At 50.2% G+C, this 20,834-nt stretch overlaps 1 protein-coding gene across 2 annotated transcripts in view; it reads left to right on the top strand.

Annotated features, from left to right (window-relative positions):
- LOC137427081 (uncharacterized) overlaps positions 1–20,834 on the top strand; it is a 90,377-nt gene that overhangs the window by 21,899 nt on the left and 47,644 nt on the right. The window contains exon 2 of one of the 2 annotated variants that reach the window (XM_068116231.2): positions 6,341–6,808. The exons of the other annotated variant lie outside the window; for it this stretch is intronic. Coding sequence (XP_067972332.2) covers positions 6,341–6,808 — 468 coding nt within the window. The remainder of the gene's footprint in view (positions 1–6,340; positions 6,809–20,834) is intronic. 2 annotated transcript variants of the gene reach the window in all.

The following is a 20,834-nucleotide window of genomic DNA, read 5'->3' as shown; positions in this document are numbered from 1 at the left end:
GCGCCGAAGGATGGACACGACGTGGGCGGCAGTGCTGGGCCCGAGGGCGGCGACCACGTGGTAGTACATGGTCTCGTCCGCCGTGATGCCCCGGAGTTGGAATTGAGCTTCGGCCTGCACAAACCAAACATTGGCTTGCGCTTCCCAGAACTCCGGGAGTTTGACGGTGACGGCGTTGGTAGCCATGGCGCGTTCGGGGGTCAGCGATAGCTGAACCAGTCGGGGTCACCAGTGTGGTGCTGTGCACACACAACTCGTTTGCCAAAACGGTAGGCCACAACGCGTGGTACAAACGAAAGCACTTTATTACAAGCTCACACATCAGCACTGGGCGGGCTCGATCTTCAAGCCCGCATATATGTCCCGATGCCACGCCTTGCTCCCGGGCGTGGCCGATCCGCCGAAAGGCGGGGCATGTATCTCAGTTCCACGCCCGGATGCTCGCGCCACCCACTGGTGCGCAGAATTATTGATCATTGTGCCCGCCACATGCCCATGATTTTGGAATGAGATGGTCGATGTTCGGGTGTCCGCATCCTTCTGGTCATGGAGTGTATTTATACACATATCCCTCATCGTCTGTGGTTTAAGCAACATCACATTAACTTGGACAGCTCATCACAATAACTTCACAGGAGGGGAGTGGAATGTGGCGTTCATCACGTTTCTGAGTTAAGTGTGATGCCGAGCAGGAATAGAAGAAGAAGAAGCTGTACTACCAACTTCGTACACTTCCGGAATTGTTTGATTTCTTTGTATTCAAATGTCTGGTGATTGTTTTGTATTTATTTATGCGAATGTGTACTTGTATATAACTGTCATTAATTTAAAAAAGACTTCGGCACTATCGAGCGATTTTTTTTTTTTTTTTTTACTCCAAAAAACCGAACTTTTTTTTCCTTTGGCCTAAAACACTCCCAAACAGTCACTGATGAACCTCTGAAAGTTTGATGAAGATCCGTTCAGGCATCTCTGAGAAAAATGGCGACACAGACAGACAGACAGACAGACAGACACAGAGACCAACAGCTCTCTTATATAGTATAAGATAAGTTGCAACGTTTTTCATGAACTAGGGCATGCCCGTACTATATCTATATCTAAAATTATATCCCCCCCTCTATTTACATGAAATGGTTTGGTCCATGAAATGTTTTGGTCCATTCGCAACGCCAAAGCGAACGGCGAACGCTTTACATGAAATGGTTTGGTGCATGAAATGTTTTGGTCCATTCGCAACGCCAAAGCGAACGGCGAACGGCTTGCGAGTACAGTGACAATCCCCCCGGGGTTTTAATTAGTTTTAAAACATAGTTTAACGCCAACATAGCGCCAACATAGTTTGCCGACGGGAAATAAATGAATACGCTCTCAAATGTGCCATCCGAGGCAGAGTGTGTCCGCCACGTTCGGCACACGCGATAGCTCGCTGCTCTCTGATTGGTTGAATCGTTTTTTGGACATAGCTCGGTAAGTAATTGTCCGATTAATATGAAACCTTGAAAAGGCACATCCTCGGGTCCCCAGCAATATACCTGGCAAGTTTAAAGTATATCGGACCCGTGGTTGTCGAGAAACAGCGGTCACAGACAAACAAACGTACAAACAAACACACAGAGATTACTGGAATTATAGATAGATAACAATGAAAGATATTGTTGAAGGAGCTGGGGCTCCCACGTCGATCGGAAGAATGGACGCGACAAAAAGCTGGAATTCATCCGAGTTGCTTTAATCAAACCAAACACTCAGGCACTCTGAAAAGCCCGTTTATCGGGCAGCAATATATATACATATTATCCTGGAGCGTTTGCCCAGGAAAGGCGAGAGGGGGCGTGGCCCAGCGTCCTGGCTGCGGCCTGGCAAGTTGAGGGCGAGCCTGCCCGGGCATGCCCGGGCGTCCCGACCGAGGCCTGGCAAGTTGAGCGCAGGCCTGCCCGGGCGTCCTGGACGAGCCTGGCATGGTGATCACTCCGCGTCCTTGATAGGTGCAAGGCGATTGTGAAAACCCAGCGGTAGCCGCTACACACGTCCCCCCAGAATCGACTTGCACCGGCAGGGTCAATTTGAGGGGGGTCCTGATGACCCGGCCGAAGCGACCCCTGGCGGGTCGTGGGAGGGGGTCCGGTGTGGTGGTGGGCGGTCGAGTGGGGGGCACCGTGGATGGGGGGCGGCCTCGCCGCGGCGGAAGGGCCACCCGTGGTGGGTGGTCGACGTCCACGTGCGCCGGCTTGAGGCGGTCCACCGCAATCCGGTCCGACCTGCCGCCGATGTCGATGACGAACGACTTGTCGTCCCGTCGCAGCACCCGGAAGGGCCCGTCGTACGGCGGCCGGAGTGGCCCCCGATGTGCGTCGTGACGCACAAAAACATACTCCGCTGTGCGAAGTGCTGGGGGGACGTAGGACTGGGGGTCACCGTGGTGGGATGTTGGCACGGGGGCAAACCGTCGGGCGGCCTCCTGGAGGTCCGAGCGCTGGTGAGCTGCGGACCAGGGACTGGTAGCGTCGGGCACGAATTCGCCCGGGACGCGTAGCGCCTGGCCATAGACAAGCTCGGCGGTGGATGCCTGGAGGTCCTCCTTGGGGGCCGTGCGGAGGCCCAAAAGGACCCACGGCAGCCGGTCGGTCCAACCGCCGTCTTGAAGGCCGGCCATGAGCGCGGCCTTCATGGAGCGGTGGAATCGCTCGCACAACCCGTTTGCTTGGGGGTGGTAGGCCGTAGTACGGTGGAGCTTGACCCCCAGGTTGCGGGCGACCGCGCCCCACAGCTCGGAGGTGAACTGTGGTCCGCGGTCTGACGAGATGTCCGCCGGTGCGCCGAAGCGGGCGACCCAGGTGGCGATGAAAGCCTGCGCCACGTCGGCGGTGGTGGTGGAGACGAGGGGAACGGCCTCTGGCCACCTGGTGGTCCTGTCCGCCATGGTGAGCAGGTGTGTGAACCCCCGTGACGGGGGGAGGGGGCCCACCAGATCCACGTTGACGTGGTCGAAACGTCGTTCGGGCACGGTGAAAGGTGCCAGCGGGGCCTGGGTGTGTCGGTGGACCTTGGCCCGTTGGCAGGCCGTGCAGGTGCTGGTCCAATCGCGGACGTCCCGACGAAGGCCGTGCCAGACGAATCGCGCCGACACCAGCTTCTGGGAAGCTTTCCGGCCCGGGTGGGAAAGGCTGTGGAGGGAGGCGAAGATGCGGCGTTGCCAGGTGACGGGCATGATGGGGCGAGGCTGGCCTTGGGAGACGTCGCAGAGCAGGACAGTGTCCGCGAAGGGGATGTCGGCCAGGCGGAGGCCCGTGTCCGCCGCCCGGAGGGCTTGCACCATGGTGTCGGTGGTTTGGTCCGCCGCCATAAGCGCAAAGTCCACGCCCAGGTGGACCGCGTTCGCGCTGGCCCGGGAAAGACAGTCGGCCACGGCGTTGTTTTTGCCGGCGACGTGCCGGATGTCCGTGGTAAACTCTGACACGGCGGAGAGGTGGCGCTGTTGGCGGGCCGACCACGGCTCCGTGACCTTGGCCATGGCGTAAACCAACGGCTTGTGGTCGACGAACGCCGTGAAAGGTCGGCCCTCCAGGAGGTGGCGGAAATGGCGGACGGCCAGGTGTAGACCGAGGAGCTCCCGGTCAAACGTGCTGTATTTGAGCTCGTTCGGCCGGAGCTGCCGGCTGAAAAAAGCGAGTGGCTGCCAAACCCCGTTCACCCATTGCTCATGTACGGCGCCCACCGCGTAGTCGGAGGCATCCGTGGTGAGGGCGATGGGAGCGTTGAGCACCGGGTGAGCGAGCAGTGTTGCGTCGGCGAGGGCCCGCTTTGAGCTTTGGAAGGCCGCATCCATTGCTGCGGACCAGGCGATGTCGTGCTTGGCCGGCTTGCCCCAGAGGGCTTCGTAGAGGGGCCGCATGAGTTGAGCAGCGCGGGGCACGAAGCGGTGATAAAAATTCACCATTCCCAGGAATTCCTGCAGGGCCTTTATGGTGCGGGGACGCGGGAACGTGGTGATGGCCTCGACCTTGGTTGGCAGCGGCACGGCCCCGTTCTTGGTGATGTGGTGGCCCAAAAAATCAACGGCCGTCGTGCCGAAGTGGCATTTGGCCGGGTTGACGATGAGGCCATGCTCGCTGAGGCGCCCGAACAGTGTTCGGAGGTGGAGGAGGTGCTCGGCCCGGGACATGCTGGCGACGAGGATGTCGTCCAGGTAAACGAAAAGGAACGGCAGGTCACGCAGCACGCCGTCCATCAAGCGCTGGAACGCCTGAGCCGCGTTCTTGAGACCAAACGGCATCCGCAAGAATTCGAATAAGCCGAACGGCGTGATGACTGCCGTTTTAGGGACGTCGGCCGCCCTGACAGGTACCTGGTGATATCCCCGTATGAGATCAATTTTCGAAAAAATGACCCGTCCCGCCAGACGGGCGGAGAAGTCTTGGATATGCGGGATCGGGTACCTGTCGGGGGTGGTAGCGTCATTGAGACGGCGGTAGTCGCCACACGGGCGCCATCCACCCCCCGGCTTTGGCACGATGTGCAGTGGCGAGGCCCACGCGCTATCGGAGCGCCGCACGATGCCGAGGTGCTCCAACGCGTCGAATTCGGCCTTCGCCACGGCGAGCTTGGCTGGGTCGAGGTGGCGGGCCCTGGCGTAGACCGGCGGGCCCGTGGTTGGTATGTGGTGCTCGACCCCATGCCGTACTGCGACGGCCGAAAACGTCGGCCGCGTGAGGGCCGGGAACTCCGTGAGCAGGCGAGCAAACTCGTTCGCCGCCAGGACGGCGCATGCCAGCTCGGTCGGCGCAGCTGCTCAATGTGCATACCAGGGAGCTGAAGGTTTCGGCGTTGATTAAACGACGCCGTTGGACGTCCACCAGCAGTCCGTGTGCGCAGAGGAAGTCGGCGCCTAGCAGAGCCATGGGCACGTTTGCGGTTACAAACGTCCAAGCAAAGCGTTGGCCGCCGAAGCAGAGGGTGACGTTGCGCGGGCCGAAGGTGCGGATGGTCGATCCGTTGGCCGCAACCAAGGAGGGGCCGCAAACCGTGGATTGCCTGTCCTGGTCAGAGGCGGGTATGACGCTCAGTTGGGCGCCGGTGTCGCACAGGAAGCGCCGTCCGGACGCTTTATCCGTGATGAACAGTAAGTTGCCCGTGTGGCCGGCGCTCATGGCTGGTAATGAACGCCGGCCCGGCCGTTTCCCGGCCTGCCGAAGGTGCACGGGGGTCGGCATGTCCGGGCCTTCTGTCCGAACCTGGCATGATAGTAACACCACGCTTGGTCAGGTGGAGGCCCTGGTCGTCGTGCTGGAGGTGGTCGGCTCGGTGTAGCGGCCGCCAATTGCGTCGGCAGTTCGGTCGTCGACCGTGCCGGGTGCTCGGGCGCCATGGGTGTTGCGTCGGACGGCGGTGGGTCCCATGTCGCCGCTGCGATGCGCTGTCCTGCGGCGGAGATCTTGTCGGCTTCCCTGGCAAGGGCCCGGGGATCTGTGATCGTCGTGCTTGCCAGGGCGAGGCGTACCGGGTTAGGCAGCTGACGGAGGAACAGCTCCCGGAACAGGAATGCCGGAGAGTGCTCGCCGAGCAGTGAAAGCATGTAGTCCATTCGCTCGGAAGGGCGCGTGTCGCCGAACTCGGGCAGGTCGAGCAGGCGCCGTGCGCGTTCCGCCGATGGGAGGACGAAAGCGTCGAGGAGAAGCTTCTTAATCGCGCCGTATTTGTCAGCGGCTGGCGGGCTCTCGAGGAGGCTCAGGGCGCGGGCCGCGGTGGCCGAACCGAGCGCTGCTACCACATGGTGGAAGCGGGTGTCGTCGGCCGTGATGCCTCGCAGGGCGAACAGGGAATCCGCTTGTGCGAACCAAACCGCCGCGTGAGCCTCCCAGAAGGTAGGCAGTTTAAGGGCGACTGCCGTGTCCATGTCGGTAGGTCACCAATGAATGAGCTGGGGCTCCCACATCGATCGGAAGAATGGACGCGACAAAAAGCTGGAATTCATCCGATTTGCTTTAATCAAACCAAACACTCAGGCACTCTGAAAAGCCCGTTTATCGGGCAGCAATATATATACATATTATCCCGGAGCGTTTGCCCAGGAAAGGCGAGAGGGGGCGTGGCCCAGCGTCCTGGCTGCGGCCTGGCAAGTTGAGGGCGAGCCTGCCCGGGCGTCCTGGACGAGCCCGGCATGGTGATCGCTCCGCGTCCTTGATAGGTGCAAGGCGATTGTGAAAACCCAGCGGTAGCCGCTACATTGTATTCATTGATTTAAAATGTGCCCTTCTGAAAGGGATTTATAAACTGATCATTTTTATTAATCTCTAAGTGCCATGACGGTTTGCTGTACTTTGTCCTCTTCACCATGCAGCCGGACTCGCAGGACGTGCTCAAGCAGGGAATCTGGACACGGAAAACTGTACGATTGAAGAAAAGGGAACGAATCGTTTGGAACTTTGTGTGGAACGGGAAGTGATCGGGTTTCGAGGAGGTTCTGCAACCTTTCCCTGTTCATTCACTTATCAGAACAACACTAACAGGTGGAAGATCAAAAATCTGACTTTTGTTATTTTTACACATCGCTCCAAGAACGGGGAAACAATAACAGGTTATGATGATAAGGGGGGAATTGAAAAGATGAAGAGATTTGAAGGGAGAGTGGAGAAAATGGAGAAACCGGAACAAGGATTGTGGTCGATGAAGATCAATAATCTGAAGGTCGAGGATGAGAACACGTATGTTTGTCGCTTCATATATAACGAGAGTGAAGATGGAGGAAATTGGAGAATATCGGGATTTGAGGCAAGACAAAAAATACGAACTAAGCTTCGGGTTGATGGTGAGTATATGTTTTATTATATTATTTATTCTATTAAATCGTAAAACATGGAGCACAATGTAGCTTCTGCTAGAAAATCTCAATGCCATGTGTTGTTGTTTCGTATGTGGCCATGACGCGGTGGCCCCATTCCCGGTCAGCTGGTAGTACTCATGTTGCCCACCTGGGAAGGATGATCAGGCTGAGTCAACCCACCTGGTGTTAATTCAACAGCACGACAGGGGCTCAAACTCACGTTCCCTAAGATCTCAAGCCTTAACTCTCAAGCCAACACCAGTCACCAGGCCTGCAATGCCACATGTTGATTATTAATTTTGTACACACCATGTAAACGTGTACACCACAGTGTGCATGCATCATTTCACATTTCACATGCGTTTCCGAGCACAATCTATATTTCCCATGAGCCACCATTTTGGCCGAATCTCGGTATTCCCAAACGCTGAGACAACGAGCGACAAAATTGGTCGAGATAACGTAATATTTTGTCAAAATACTGCTAAACTGGAGGTTTTTTTTGCCAGGCGGTTTGTATTCTACATTTATCAAAATATATATTTCGATTGAAATTAAATAAAGAGCTGCGAAAAAAACAATAAAAAACATTGAATTCTCAGTTTACTGATGAACCGTCTTTTACACCACCTTATTTAACACGTTAAAAAAAGTTATCTGTGCTTGGTGTTTCTGCCCTTTATAACACCCCCCAAAACAGTTACTTTTCTGTTTGGATTTGTTTTTGACTTCCAGACTGAATCAATCGCTACCCTATAACAAGAATACGCACTCGGGATGAGATTCCTTCCATACACTGTGACAAAATCAGAGCCAATGCAATGCTAAACCGTCAAACGTATTCCCATTCATGTTCTAGTGTTCAAAATATATAATTCAATGGAAGTTCAGTAGTTCCTCAATCATTGAAATAGACAGACAGAGTAAACCATTGCTTAACCCCCACTTTGTGCTTCCTCGTGGAGTAACAAACACTTCTCAAATCCTTACGATAATTCACGGACCGGTGTGTGTGTGTGTGTTTCTTTAGGTGTGTGTTGTTTGTCATGCTACTCCTTCTACAGTTCTGGGCCCATTACATCCAGACCTGCGACATAGGATGAGCATGACCCCAATTGTATCTTTGCCGGTGGTCTTGGGTGGAGGAGGGCAACACGCGAATTCTCTATGTAAATGTGTATTGTGTAGCGCCACCTCTAGGTGGGAAAGGGTATTACAAGTCTTCAACCTTTACCATACAATATTTTGGTCTTAACATTTTCCAGTGCAAACAGGTGTTTTGAATTATAAGCATTTGGCTTGTTTTTGCTTCCTACCCGTAACCTTCATCCAATTATTTTTTTTTGAGCGAGCTGTCAGTTGCCTATACACCGTCCAAATAAAGGTATATGTCAGAAGAACGTGTTGCATGCTTCGAACAAGATTGTCTGCAAGGCAGGTTCTGTTCGTAAGGCAGGTTCGATGGGGTTTGCTTTATTGAAAAGAGCATTTAAAACAAGTTTATGTTCACTTATTGTTATTACTAGCATCGTTTCAGAGGGGTAGGCATCTTTGACCATTTCGGTGTCTTTTCGGTCTTTGGGGTGTTTTGGGTCTTCAGGGCCATTTGGGTCTTCAGGGTCTTTTGGGTCTTTGGTGTCTTCAGAGGCTTTTGGGTCTTAAGGGTCTTTGGTGTATTTTGGGTCTTTGGGGTCTTCAAGGGCTTTTGGGTCTTAAGGGTCTTTTGGTTCTTCTTGGTTTTTAAGGGTATTTGGGTCTTTTGGGGTCTCCAGGGTCTTTTGGGTATTCGGGTTATTTTTTGTGTTCGGGGTCTTTTGGGTCTTCGAGGTCTTTTTGGTCTTTGGGTATTTTGGGTCTTTGGGGTCTTTTCGGTCTTTGGGGTCTTTTTGGTCTTTTGGGTCTTTGGGGTGTTTTGGGTTTTTGGGGTGTTTTGGGTCTTCGGGGTGTTTTGGTTCTTCGAGGTGTTTTGGGTCTTCGGTGTGTTTTGGGTCTTTGGGGTGTTTGGATCTTCGGGGTGTTTTGGGTCTTCGAGGGGTGTTTTGGGTCTTCAAGGGTGTTTTGGGTCTTCGAGGTGTTTTGGGTCTTTGGGGTCTTTTGGTTTTTGGGGTATTCAGGGTATTTTTGAGCCTCAGGGCCTTGAAGGGTATTTTGGGTATTTGGGGGTCTTCAGGGTATTTTGGGTCTTCAGGCGTCTTGGTGGTCTGAAGGGTCTTGGGGGCATTAAAGGGTCGTCAAATGTCTGAGGGGTCTCAGCAGTCTTAACGCAATTAAGAGGGTTAATTAAGAGGGTGGTAATTTTATTTGAAGAAGAAGACGTTTTCGTTGCATATAAACATAGCGACATAACGACATAACCATATACGTTTGCTCTATTTTAATAAGATTCCACTTCAACGTGATCGTCCTTCGTTATTTGGAGAATATTAAGACGATATTCCAGCTCTTGCCAGGTTCGCTTGAGCATGCTTGCTTCGACATTTGCAATTTCATCAATGATCTCCTGGTGCAGCTACTGCACTGTTAACCTTCCTGTAGTACACAATGCCCTTGACATATCCCCACAATAAGAAGTCTAATGGGGTTACATCAGGAGAGCGGGGAAGCCATGGGATCGGCAGGGAACTGGAAATGTCTGCGAACTGGTGTCATCATTTTCGGGTTTTGGGGTTGCTCACCTGCAGCCACCAGGAATATAAAAAAAAATCTGCTGTAATAAACTATTTGAGTTGCTCATCAATATGCAGAAAACCACTTCAAGTTATATTACCCAATTTGCAAGATAGGCTTATTATTAGGCCCCATTCAACTTCGTCCAAAACGGGGGCTTATGGATTGGGTCTCGTTTATCAGTCCGTGCGTGCGTCTGCAATCATATCTCATAGATGGCATGGACAAATATTGTTCACGCTTTGCACAAAAACAATACATGATTGTTTACATATGTACATTTTGTTTCGAGATGTGATCAAAGATGGCCGACTCGCGGCCATTTTAGTTGTGAGATCCATCCTCAACCATTTATCGGACATGCATTTACCGATGTTGTTCAAACCTGGCACACAGATATCGAATGATGGCTTACGTATGCACGTCATTTCTTTCCGAGGTCAGATCCAAGATGGCCGACTGGCGGCCATTTTGTTACTTTTTTTTTTTTTTTTTTTTTTTTGTATACAAGATCGAGGCTCGTGAAAGAGCGAACATTAATCACACAGAAAGACAAACCGACACATAAAACATATAACATCGGGAGCGGTAGACAAGATGGGGAGAGAGGGGGAAGGACACAAACACAACATTTGAGAGCAGGGACCGAGAGACATGGAGACATCGAGAGATCTGAGAGAGGGCGAGGGCTTTGGGGGGGGGGGCATGGGAAGGGGGCGGTGGGAGAGGTATAAAACATATGGACACTGCCAGGACTTCCAGGAAAGAAGTTGGAATTTCAAACAAGGTGGATCTGGGGTGAATTAGCGGGGGTAGAAAAGATCAAGGTTTTGGATGGGGGAAGATAAGAGATGGTGGTGAACAGCTGTTTTAAAGACCTGGAGGGAGGAGTGGGATGGAAGGGAGTGAGGGAGTTTGTTCCAGAGGCGGGAGAAAAGAGGAATGAAAGAGTGAAGGTGAGCAGAGAGCCGAGATTTCGTCAGTTTAACCATCAGAGGGTTGCTGGCAGATCTTGTGCGACCTGTAGGAATATTTGGGGGACAGAGCACAGAGAGAGCTGGGGGTGCAAGGCCGGAGAGGAGTCGGTAGAAGACAGAAAGACCACCTACCTGCCTGCGGTGAGTGAGTGAAAGGCCCTCAGAGATAGCTTCATCGCGGGAGATTCCAATAATTCTGAAAGCTTTGGTTTCAACAGCGTGAAGCCGAGCTAGGTGTGAGGCAGGAGCACCGGCCCATAGGGGAGAACAGTATTCCATTGAGCTGCGGATGAAAGCCTTGTATGTGGTGAGGAGCTCAGGTGTGCCGAGGAAGGACTTCGCACGACGGAGGATGCCCAGTCGGCGACTGGCTTTGGAGGCCAGCTTGGAAATGTGGTTTTCCCAAGAAAGATCATGGCAGATAGTGAGACCCAAAATCTTGAGCGACAGAACTTCTTGGAGAGGATTGTTGAGAAAGTAGATGGGAGGGTTGTCCAGTCGATCTTTTCGGAGAGACATAGTAAGAGTGTGAGATTTGTCAGGATTGAAAGACATGTTCCACTTGTTTGACCAGTCTGTGATTTTGTCCAGGTCTTCAGAGAGTGAGGAGGCAGCAGACTGCCGATCTGAGGGAAGAGGAATGGAGCGGCAGAGAGTGGAGTCATCAGCAAAGAGATAGAGAGGATTTTCGAGAGAGTCAGAGAGATCATTGATGAAGACCAGAAAAAGCACGGGGCCCAGAACACTGCCTTGGGGAACTCCAGCCTGAACAGGAAGAGGAGATGAGAGAAACCCATTCAGGGCCACACGTTGACGACGACTAGAGAGGAAGTCTGCCAGCCATGCGTGGAGATTTCCATGGATACCAAAGGAGGAGAGTTTGGTGAGCAGAGCGGGGTGCCAGACCGTGTCGAAGGCACGTGATATGTCGAGGGAGACAGCTCTAATTTCCTGTTTGGCATTGAGGACCTCCATCCATTGTTGAGACAGCAGAAGCAGCATGTCCAGAGTAGAGTGACCTGGTCTGAAACCAAATTGATGATCAGAGATCAAGCCATTGGAGAAGAGGAAAGATTTCATATCCGAAGCAATGATGGATTCCATGACTTTGCTGATAATTGGGAGAAGGCTGATTGGTCTGTAGTTGCTAGGATCTGTTTTTGCACCTTTTTTGTGCAAAGCGGTGATGTTGGCTGATTTCCAAGCAGATGGCAGTTGACCTTGAGCAAAAGAGAGGGTGAAGAGAACAGAGAGAGGGTGAGATAGAGCAGCAGAGCAGGATTTTAGGACCCGTGGGCTGATGCCGTCGGGTCCAGTTGCAGAATCAGAGTCGAGGGTTGACAGAAACTTTTCCACCTTGTCAGGAGGAAAGGACACGGAGTCCAGGAGCAGCAGGGTACGACTGGGTATGGTGGGTACAGAGAGGGATGGGTTTGGGACACAAGATTTAGAGGCAAACACAGAGTTGAGGCATTCAGCTTTTTCACGTGCGGAGTCAGCTGTGTAGCCGTTTGAGGTAAGGGAGGGGATGGAGGGGGAACAAACACCAGAAACGGATTTGACCAGACACCACCAGGATTTGGAAGAGGGAGACAGATAAGAGAGTTCGGTCTTGAGAACGGAGAGATATTGTTTCCTGGCTCTCCTGAGGGTGGACACACACTTGTTTCGGGCTTTGTGAAAGGAAATGAGATTTCCTTCCGTTGGATTTGCTTTCCAGGAGACGAAGGCAAGTTGTTTCTGGGCAACAGCCTCACCACAAGATTCCGTGTACCATGGACGGGAGGAAGGGTATGACAACTGAAGACGAGATGGGATAAATCTGTGCATGAGAGAGAGCAATTTACTTTGGAAGAATTCCCAGGATGAGTTGATGTCAGAGGTGGTAGAGATGGGAGACCAGTCCAGATGATTGATGGCTGCTTGAAGACCGTGCCAGTTGGCCTGAGTGAAATGCCAGACTCGTCGACGCTGAGCAGGCTCCCTGAGGATGGTCAGAGAGATGTCCACTTTAACAAGGACATGATCAGATGATCCGATCGGAGCAGAAGAAGAGCAGCAGACATTTTCAGGGAAGTTAGTCATAACCAAGTCCAGAAGAGAAGATGTTCCGTTGACTGAGATCCGGGTCGGGAAATTGACAGATTGTGTCAGTCCCAGTGAGTCGCAGAAGTCCTTTGCTGAAGAGCCATGGCTGGTGAGAGAGGTACCCACACCCAGCCAACTGGCATGGTGACAATTGAAATCACCACATATGAGGAAGAGAGAGTTGGGATGAGTAGATAGAAGTTGGTCCATATCATCAGACAGCGAGATGTAGATGGAGTCATCACTGTTTGGTGGACGGTACAACACACATATGAACAAGAGGTGGGAGCGAAGGGGAAGCCGTAGCCAGAGGTATTCCTGGGGGTGAGGTGGAGAGAGTGCAGTGCAGGGCGAGTGAGGAAGAGAGTTTTTGATAAAGATAGCAACCCCGCCTCCAGGACGAGGCTCAGGTCTATCATACCGGAGGAGGGAGTAGCCCGGGAGAGATACTATGGAATCAGAGACATCATAAAGGAGGAAAGTTTCTGTTAAGCAGATCACGTCTGGTTTGACAGAAGCAACCTGTATGGAGAGATCAGTTAAGTTTGAACGAAGGCCCCGGATGTTTGAGGTCCATACCGTTAATGAAGAGGAAGGGGGAGCATCAGATACAGAACAGGGGGGAGGAGGGGTAGGGTAAGATGTGGAAGAGGTGGAAGAGATAGGGAGAGCTGTTGAAGGTGTGTCAGAGATTTCAGAATAGCTCGGAGAAAGGGAAGGATGGGGCGGACAAAAGGTTTGATGGTGATTGGGTGAGCCACAATGAGGTGTTATTTGAGGAGGGGGAAGAGCGAGGCAGAAGGTTGGGGGAGATGGAGGTGAGAGTTTGAAGGGGGAAGAAGCGGGGAGGACGCTTTGAGGAGGGGGAGTGAGAGGGGGGAAATTGAGAAGCAATGAGGGTGGGGAGATTTGAAGGGGAGGGGTGAGGGGGGAGTTTGGGAGGGAAGGGACAAGGGGAGGGATTTGAAAGGGATGGGATATGGGGGAGATTTGGAGGGGAGGGGTGAGGCAGGAGTCTAGGAGGGGAGGGGCGAGGGGGCGTCTTGGCGGGGAGGGGTGAGGGGGTAGTTTAGGAGGGAGGGGGCAAGGGGGGAGATTTGAAAGGGATGGGTGATGGGGAAGATTTGGAGGGGAGGGGTGATGGGGAAGATTTGGAGGGGAGGGGTTATGGGGAAGATTTGGAGGGGAGGGGTGAGATTGGATTTTTGAAAGTGTACGATTTATGGGAAACGAACATTTATTGCAAAATGAGTTTCTTGTGACCTTCGAGTTAAAAATACGTTTAAGGACGCTGGATGGAGGATGGAGTGCAGGAGAGTTTAGGGAATGTAGAAAAAAGGCACTATAGGAGATGGATATTTTTTTGGGGATGAATTGATTTGGTGAGCAAGTCGAAAGCAGCCTTTTAAAGAAGAACGTGTGGCCCTGAATGGGTTTCTCTCATCTCCTCTTCCTGTTCAGGCTGGAGTTCCCCAAGGCAGTGTTCTGGGCCCCGTGCTTTTTCTGGTCTTCATCAATGATCTCTCTGACTCTCTCGAAAATCCTCTCTATCTCTTTGCTGATGACTCCACTCTCTGCCGCTCCATTCCTCTTCCCTCAGATCGGCAGTCTGCTGCCTCCTCACTCTCTGAAGACCTGGACAAAATCACAGACTGGTCAAACAAGTGGAACATGTCTTTCAATCCTGACAAATCTCACACTCTTACTATGTCTCTCCGAAAAGATCGACTGGACAACCCTCCCATCTACTTTCTCAACAATCCTCTCCAAGAAGTTCTGTCGCTCAAGATTTTGGGTCTCACTATCTGCCATGATCTTTCTTGGGAAAACCACATTTCCAAGCTGGCCTCCAAAGCCAGTCGCCGACTGGGCATCCTCCGTCGTGCGAAGTCCTTCCTCGGCACACCTGAGCTCCTCACCACATACAAGGCTTTCATCCGCAGCTCAATGGAATACTGTTCTCCCCTATGGGCCGGTGCTCCTGCCTCACACCTAGCTCGGCTTCACGCTGTTGAAACCAAAGCTTTCAGAATTATTGGAATCTCCCGTGATGAAGCTATCTCTGAGGGCCTTTCACTCACTCACCGCAGGCAGGTAGGTGGTCTTTCTGTCTTCTACCGACTCCTCTCCGGCCTTGCACCCCCAGCTCTCTCTGTGCTCTGTCCCCCAAATATTCCTACAGGTCGCACAAGATCTGCCAGCAACCCTCTGATGGTTAAACTGCCGAAATCTCGGCTCTCTGCTCACCTTCACTCTTTCATTCCTCTTTTCTCCCGCCTCTGGAACAAACTCCCTCACTCCCTTCAATCCCACTCCTCCCTCCAGGTCTTTAAAACAGCTGTTCACCACCATCTCTTATCTTCCCCCATCCAAAACCTTGATCTTTTCTACCCCCGCTAATTCACCCCAGATCCACCTTGTTTGAAATTCCAACTTCTTTCCTGGAAGTCCTGGTAGTGTCCATATGTTTTATACCTCTCCCACCGCCCCCTTCCCATGCCCCCCCCCCCAAAGCCCTCGCCCTCTCTCAGATCTCTCGATGTCTCCATGTCTCTCGGTCCCTGCTCTCAAATGTTGTGTTTGTGTCCTTCCCCCTCTCTCCCCATCTTGTCTACCGCTCCCGATGTTATATGTTTTATGTGTCGGTTTGTCTTTCTGTGTGATTAATGTTCGCTCTTTCACGAGCCTCGATCTTGTATACAAAAAAAAAAAAAAAAAAAAAAAAGAAGAAAAAGGTGTTATAAAATATGACGGAATACATAACTTGAGGGGAAAGTGTAAACATTGAAGGTTAATGAGTGAAAACTATCTGGGGAAATGGGGGAGAAACACGTGGTCGAAGAACGAACGAACGAATAAGAATGAATAAACGAATGAGAACAGAGAAGGAAATGTTTGTTTTTTTTGTTTGTTTTGTTTTTTTTGAGTTGAGATTTACACAAGGAAGTAGGCTATGGGTGAAAAGCCTGGGAATACAGAGAACGAAAGTTATTGGATCACAAACGACGGACCGCTGAGAGAAAAACAAAGCCTCAAGGTTGTACAGTGCACACTGTACAAGGCCTCAAGACACGACACGGCAAACAGACGATCAATTTATGAAAGATAAACACCGAGAAACAACCAAAGTTGCACACAATAACTTCACACACCGAAAGATAAATACAGTTTCGACAAAATACAATTGTGAACAGACTTAACTTCGAAAAACGTGGAGACCGTGTGGAGCTTCGAAAATCCCTCCCACCGTCTCCGAGATCTCGCGGAGATCGCCGAGATCTCGCGATACTTAAATGTGTCCCCAATCATTTATTGAACATGCATGGTCCGATTTTGTTCAAACTTGCCACCAGCAGAGTCGATGATGGCATACACATGCTCATCACTTCATATTGCGATCTCATCAAAGATGCTCGATTGGTACGCTGGCAGCCATTTTCAATTTTTTTTAAACTCGATATTGACCATTTCAACTTCAAACTTGAAACTCGAATCTCGAAACTCGAAACTGACACTCGAATTTCAAACTCGATACTTCAACCATTTCTTGGATATGCATTTACCAATCTTGTTCAAACTTGCCACACCAATAATGAATGATGGGATACATATGCACGTCATTTTTCTTTCGAGATCAGATCCAATATGGCCGACTGGCGGTCACTTTGTTACTTAAACATGTCCCCAACCATTTCTCAGACATACATGGACCAATTTTGTTCAAACATGGCAGAAAGACAATGCATGAGTATACATATACAGAAGATGTTGTTTTGCAATTCCACTAAAGATGGCCAACTGATGGCCTTTAACTCCCTACAGCAAAATTACTAAAACTACGGGAGCTATGACATTTTACGTCTTTTTCTTCTTGTTTTCTCTCTAATTGAGGCTCATGGAGGAGCAAGGTGAAGGATGGCCTCAACTGTCAATGGGACAGCAGTGCAGCTTTTAGACAAAAAAAAGTATTGGATTGATTGAACAGGAAAAGAGGAAAGAGATGAGGGGGAGAAAACACTGCACAGTGCCTGCAAGTAAGAAGGTTGCGCTCGGAATGGGGGTAAGGAAAAGATTGCAGATAGGGGTGGCAGTTGACATGAGATGGCGCACCATCTGCTTTCATCCCTTGAGGGAAGCGTTGGCATGAACAGCCTGAGGAAGGAGGTTCTCCATACGGGACAAAGAGTTTAGGTGTTGTTACATATTTATGTGAATGTATGTGAATTACCATTCAGGTCTTTGCTTATCAATGTGTAGTCGATTAAGGGTTGTTGTGGTTGGAGGGTCAGGAGCCCTTCTGAAAAAGAGACCGGAAACGGAAGAAGAAAAGACACGAGGTCGGAAGAAGCGACGAAGATTCTTGTGCCTCGCCCCGCTCCGACGAAAGGTGGGATCGACCTTGCGCCGCGTGGAAAAGCGGCGTTCCCAAGGACGTGTACCTACCCGGTGGACGCGTCAAGTTGCCGTGGGGCCGTGCACCGACCCAGCTTCTGGCGGCACCGTTCGCGGCACCGTCTACAAAGACGCGTACGGGTCGCACGTTGGGGCCTAAAACGCGGTGCAAGCGGCGTGTGGCTTTTGCTTGCTTTACAGTACCCGCTTCGCGTGGCCACGAGGGGGCTGCAGCCGTGGTCCCCGGTACGATACCTGCCCGGTGGAAACACGTCCACCCGGGGTTCGTTCAACCGCCCAAGTGCGGCGAAGCCGACCATCATCTTGGTCAGGAGGGGCCCAGAGACATTGTGAGGGACAGAGACCAAAAGGGGGTCGTGAGTACAAAAGGGGACACACATATATAAGATGGCCATCTTCATCATCTAGGGGATTGATTGTGGATTGTGAATTGTTGATGGTGGATTGCTCGGGGAAAATATCCTTGATTGTAGCATTGAAATTGTATGGTATCCTTGCCCTTGAAATATATCATTGAAACTCAGTTTTCTCTTGGGTGGACTTCATAGGGATTGCGTGGCGAAAGCGCATATATGATACAACTTTCTGGCGAAGTTCCTCTCACGGTCCGGGGGTCACCGAGACCAGGTAGTCACCGAGGGGACCACGTAACAGTGTGCAATTCACCTGACCTTCTGATGTCCTTCAATTATCTTCACTGAATTAGATGACAAGTCAAAGCATGTCTTCACACATCATATATTGTTATATTTTGACAACCATCTCTTGCAATTGTCGTGATCTGTATTATATTGAGTGTGCAAGAAATCAAAGGAGTCAGGGTATTCCAGTCGGCTTCAAACTCAACTACAAATATTCTCTATCAGTGTCGATAAGGGTTGATGCATATTCAAGTACCTCGTCCTTTGGATGTCCTATCTTCATTTATGTTGTGTATGTTGAAGATCTGAATTTTTTTCGAAAGGGTAGGCCATTGTGTGCCAGCACCCTGCATGTAGCAAGTGGGAGCCCTGTGTGAAGATATACAGTGCTTTCAGAAAGTACTCACACCCCTTGACTTATTCTCATTTTGTTGTGTTTCAGCCTGAATTTAAAATGGATTAAATTGAAATTTTTTATCACTAAATCTACACATAATACCCCACAATGTCAAAGTAGCCAATTTTGTTTTTAGAACTTTTTACTAAATAATTAAAAATAAAAAGCTGAAATGTGAAAATGAAAAAGTCAATAAGTATTCAACCCCCTTTGCTATGACAGTCCAAATTGAGCTCAAGTGCATCCAATTTCCTTTCATCATTCTTGACATGTCCTTACAACTTGATTGAAGTCCACCTATGGCCAATTAAATTGATTCGACATGATTTAGAAAGAAACACACCTTTATATGTAAGGTCCCACAGTTGACAGAGCATGTCATAGCAGAAACGCGACCATAACGTCCAAGGAACTGTCTGCAGAACTCCGAGATAGAATTACGATGAGGCATACATCTGGGGAAGGGTACAAAACAATTTCTAGAGTGTTGAAACTGCCCAAGAGCACAGTGAGCCCCATCATTAGGAAATGGAAAGAATATAGAACTACCCAGACTCTTCCTAGAGCTGGTCGTCCGACCAAGCTGAGCAACTGAGCAAGAAGGACCATGGTCAGGGGGGTGACCAAGAACCCCAGGACCACTTTGACAGAACGACAGAGTTCCTTGGCTGAAATGGGAGAACAGGTCAGAGGACAACAATCTATGCAGTACTTCCCAAATCTAGGCTTTATGGGAGAGTGGCCAGCAGAAGCCCCTCCTGAGCAAAAGGCACATGACAGCACGCCTGGAGTTTGCAAAAATGTGTGTGAAAGACTACGAGAGCACGAGGTAAAATATTCGGTGGTCTGATGAGACGAAAATTGAACTCTTTGGCCTGAATGCAAAGCGCTACATATGGCACAGCTCATCACACAACTAATGCCACACATACCATGAAGCATAGTGGTTGCAGCATCATGCTATGGGAATGCTTTTCAGTGGCAAGGACTGGAAGACATTTAAGGAAAGAGGGGGACAATGAATGGAGCCAAATAAGGCAAATCCTTGAGGTGAACCTGCTTCAGATTGCAAAAGTCCTTAGACTGCGGTGAGGAATTATGTTCCAACAGGACAATAACCCCAAGAATACACCCAAAGCAACTTTGGAATGGCTTCAGAACAAGAACGTGAAAGTCCTTGAGTGGCCCAGCCAAAGCCCAGACTTGAATCCTATTGAGAATCTGTGGAAAGACTTGAAGATTGGTGTTCACCGACGCTCCCCATCCAACTTGACAGAGTTTGAGCAAATCTGCAAGGAAGAATGGGAGAAACTCCCCAAATGCAGTTTTCAACCACTCAGGTGGTTGAAAACTTATGTAAATTAGATATTTCTGTCTTTAATTGTTAATTATTTTGTAAATTTTTTTTATTTTTATTATAGCAAATTTGACATTATGGGGTATTTTGTGTAGATCAGTGACAAAAAAAATCTTCAACTTATTCCATTTTTAATTCAGGCTGTAACAACAAAATGTGAAAAAGGTCAAGGGGTGTGAATACTTTCTGAAGGCATACAGGGCTGGCACAAGAGTAATAGGCACCCAAGGTGAACATTCAGGTTTGTAAATGCATATTGTACATTAGTATGAATAAAACTTCTGCATTTATAATCACAGATGCATTTAGCTGTACCTTAATTATACTGTTGTGGGAATGATTATTGTGACTAACTTTGTGTAGTATAGACTATAGAGTATATAGTTATCTCCCATATTGCATAAGTGTGAGGTAATTTAATTGTGATGAAGAATATGCATCGTTTTATGGATATAAAGCTGCTGTATACCCGACCCCAATATATGTGTATATACATGCACGGAATGAAAATAACGAAAATATAGCTGAGGTAAAAATGCGAATTTGAGGTACCTTCCATACAGACACAGACACGCACATAGGGTATAGTAAGAAAATAACATTTCACTTTCCGGTGCTTAGCTGGCCAAAAATGGATCCTGTTGGTAAGGACGACGGCTGTCAAAGCCCGGAGCTACCCACGCGGGAAGCTTGGCAAAATGGCAACGACGTCGAACGCCGCATGCCGAAAGCGCTCGCTATTGAGCTGGTGGCGAGTAAGTAGACGGCCCTCATTCCTTTCTCCTCCGTTTGGGGAAGGACAGTGCGGCCTTCAGCTCCCTGGTGAGCCCATCAGTCAAAGCTCCATCACAATCGCCATACAAAACGCTCTCCTCCAAGGACACAAAAAAATGGCCAAGCTTCTTGCTCGCGTTCTTGCTCCAGGCGAAGCAATCGCGAAGCTTCTTATTCGAGCTTGCCTCAAGCTCTGCCCACGTCATCCAGATGCGTCACTCGGGGGGTGTGGCCTGCCGGTCCGATTCCCGGGCCATTGAACTATTTTCGCCCCACCTCTCCTGGGCCGGTCTTTGCTGTATGTGTTCCTGGAGCGTGAGTACTAGCTGGCTGCTGTCTTGCTTGGCTGGCAGTTGTTTTAAATGTTAGGGATGGCCACGGAGGCTATCAAGAACAGGGGAATGAGCCAAAAACCCGACTAGTAATTAACACGGAATTATCCCTCATATGATGACATTTGACACAACCTTAAGCTACATTTTCCCTACTTAGTACATCAAAAATGCTCTTCCACGTCACAGGGTCCATGCTATTTCCTATTCAATCCTACCTTTCCTACGGTATTCTTTTACCTACCCCCATAAACGTAACAATATAATAGAGGGAGCGGGAGACAAGACGGGGAGAGAGAGGGAAGCACAACAACAGTGGAGAACAAGGACATCAGGACATCTGTGGAAGGGAGAGGGCTGAGGTG

This window comes from Myxine glutinosa, chromosome 5, assembly GCF_964187855.1.
Source record: "Myxine glutinosa chromosome 5, kmMyxGlut1.1, whole genome shotgun sequence".
Lineage (NCBI taxonomy): Eukaryota > Metazoa > Chordata > Myxini > Myxiniformes > Myxinidae > Myxine > Myxine glutinosa.
This window is presented reverse-complemented; position numbering and strand designations above follow the sequence as displayed.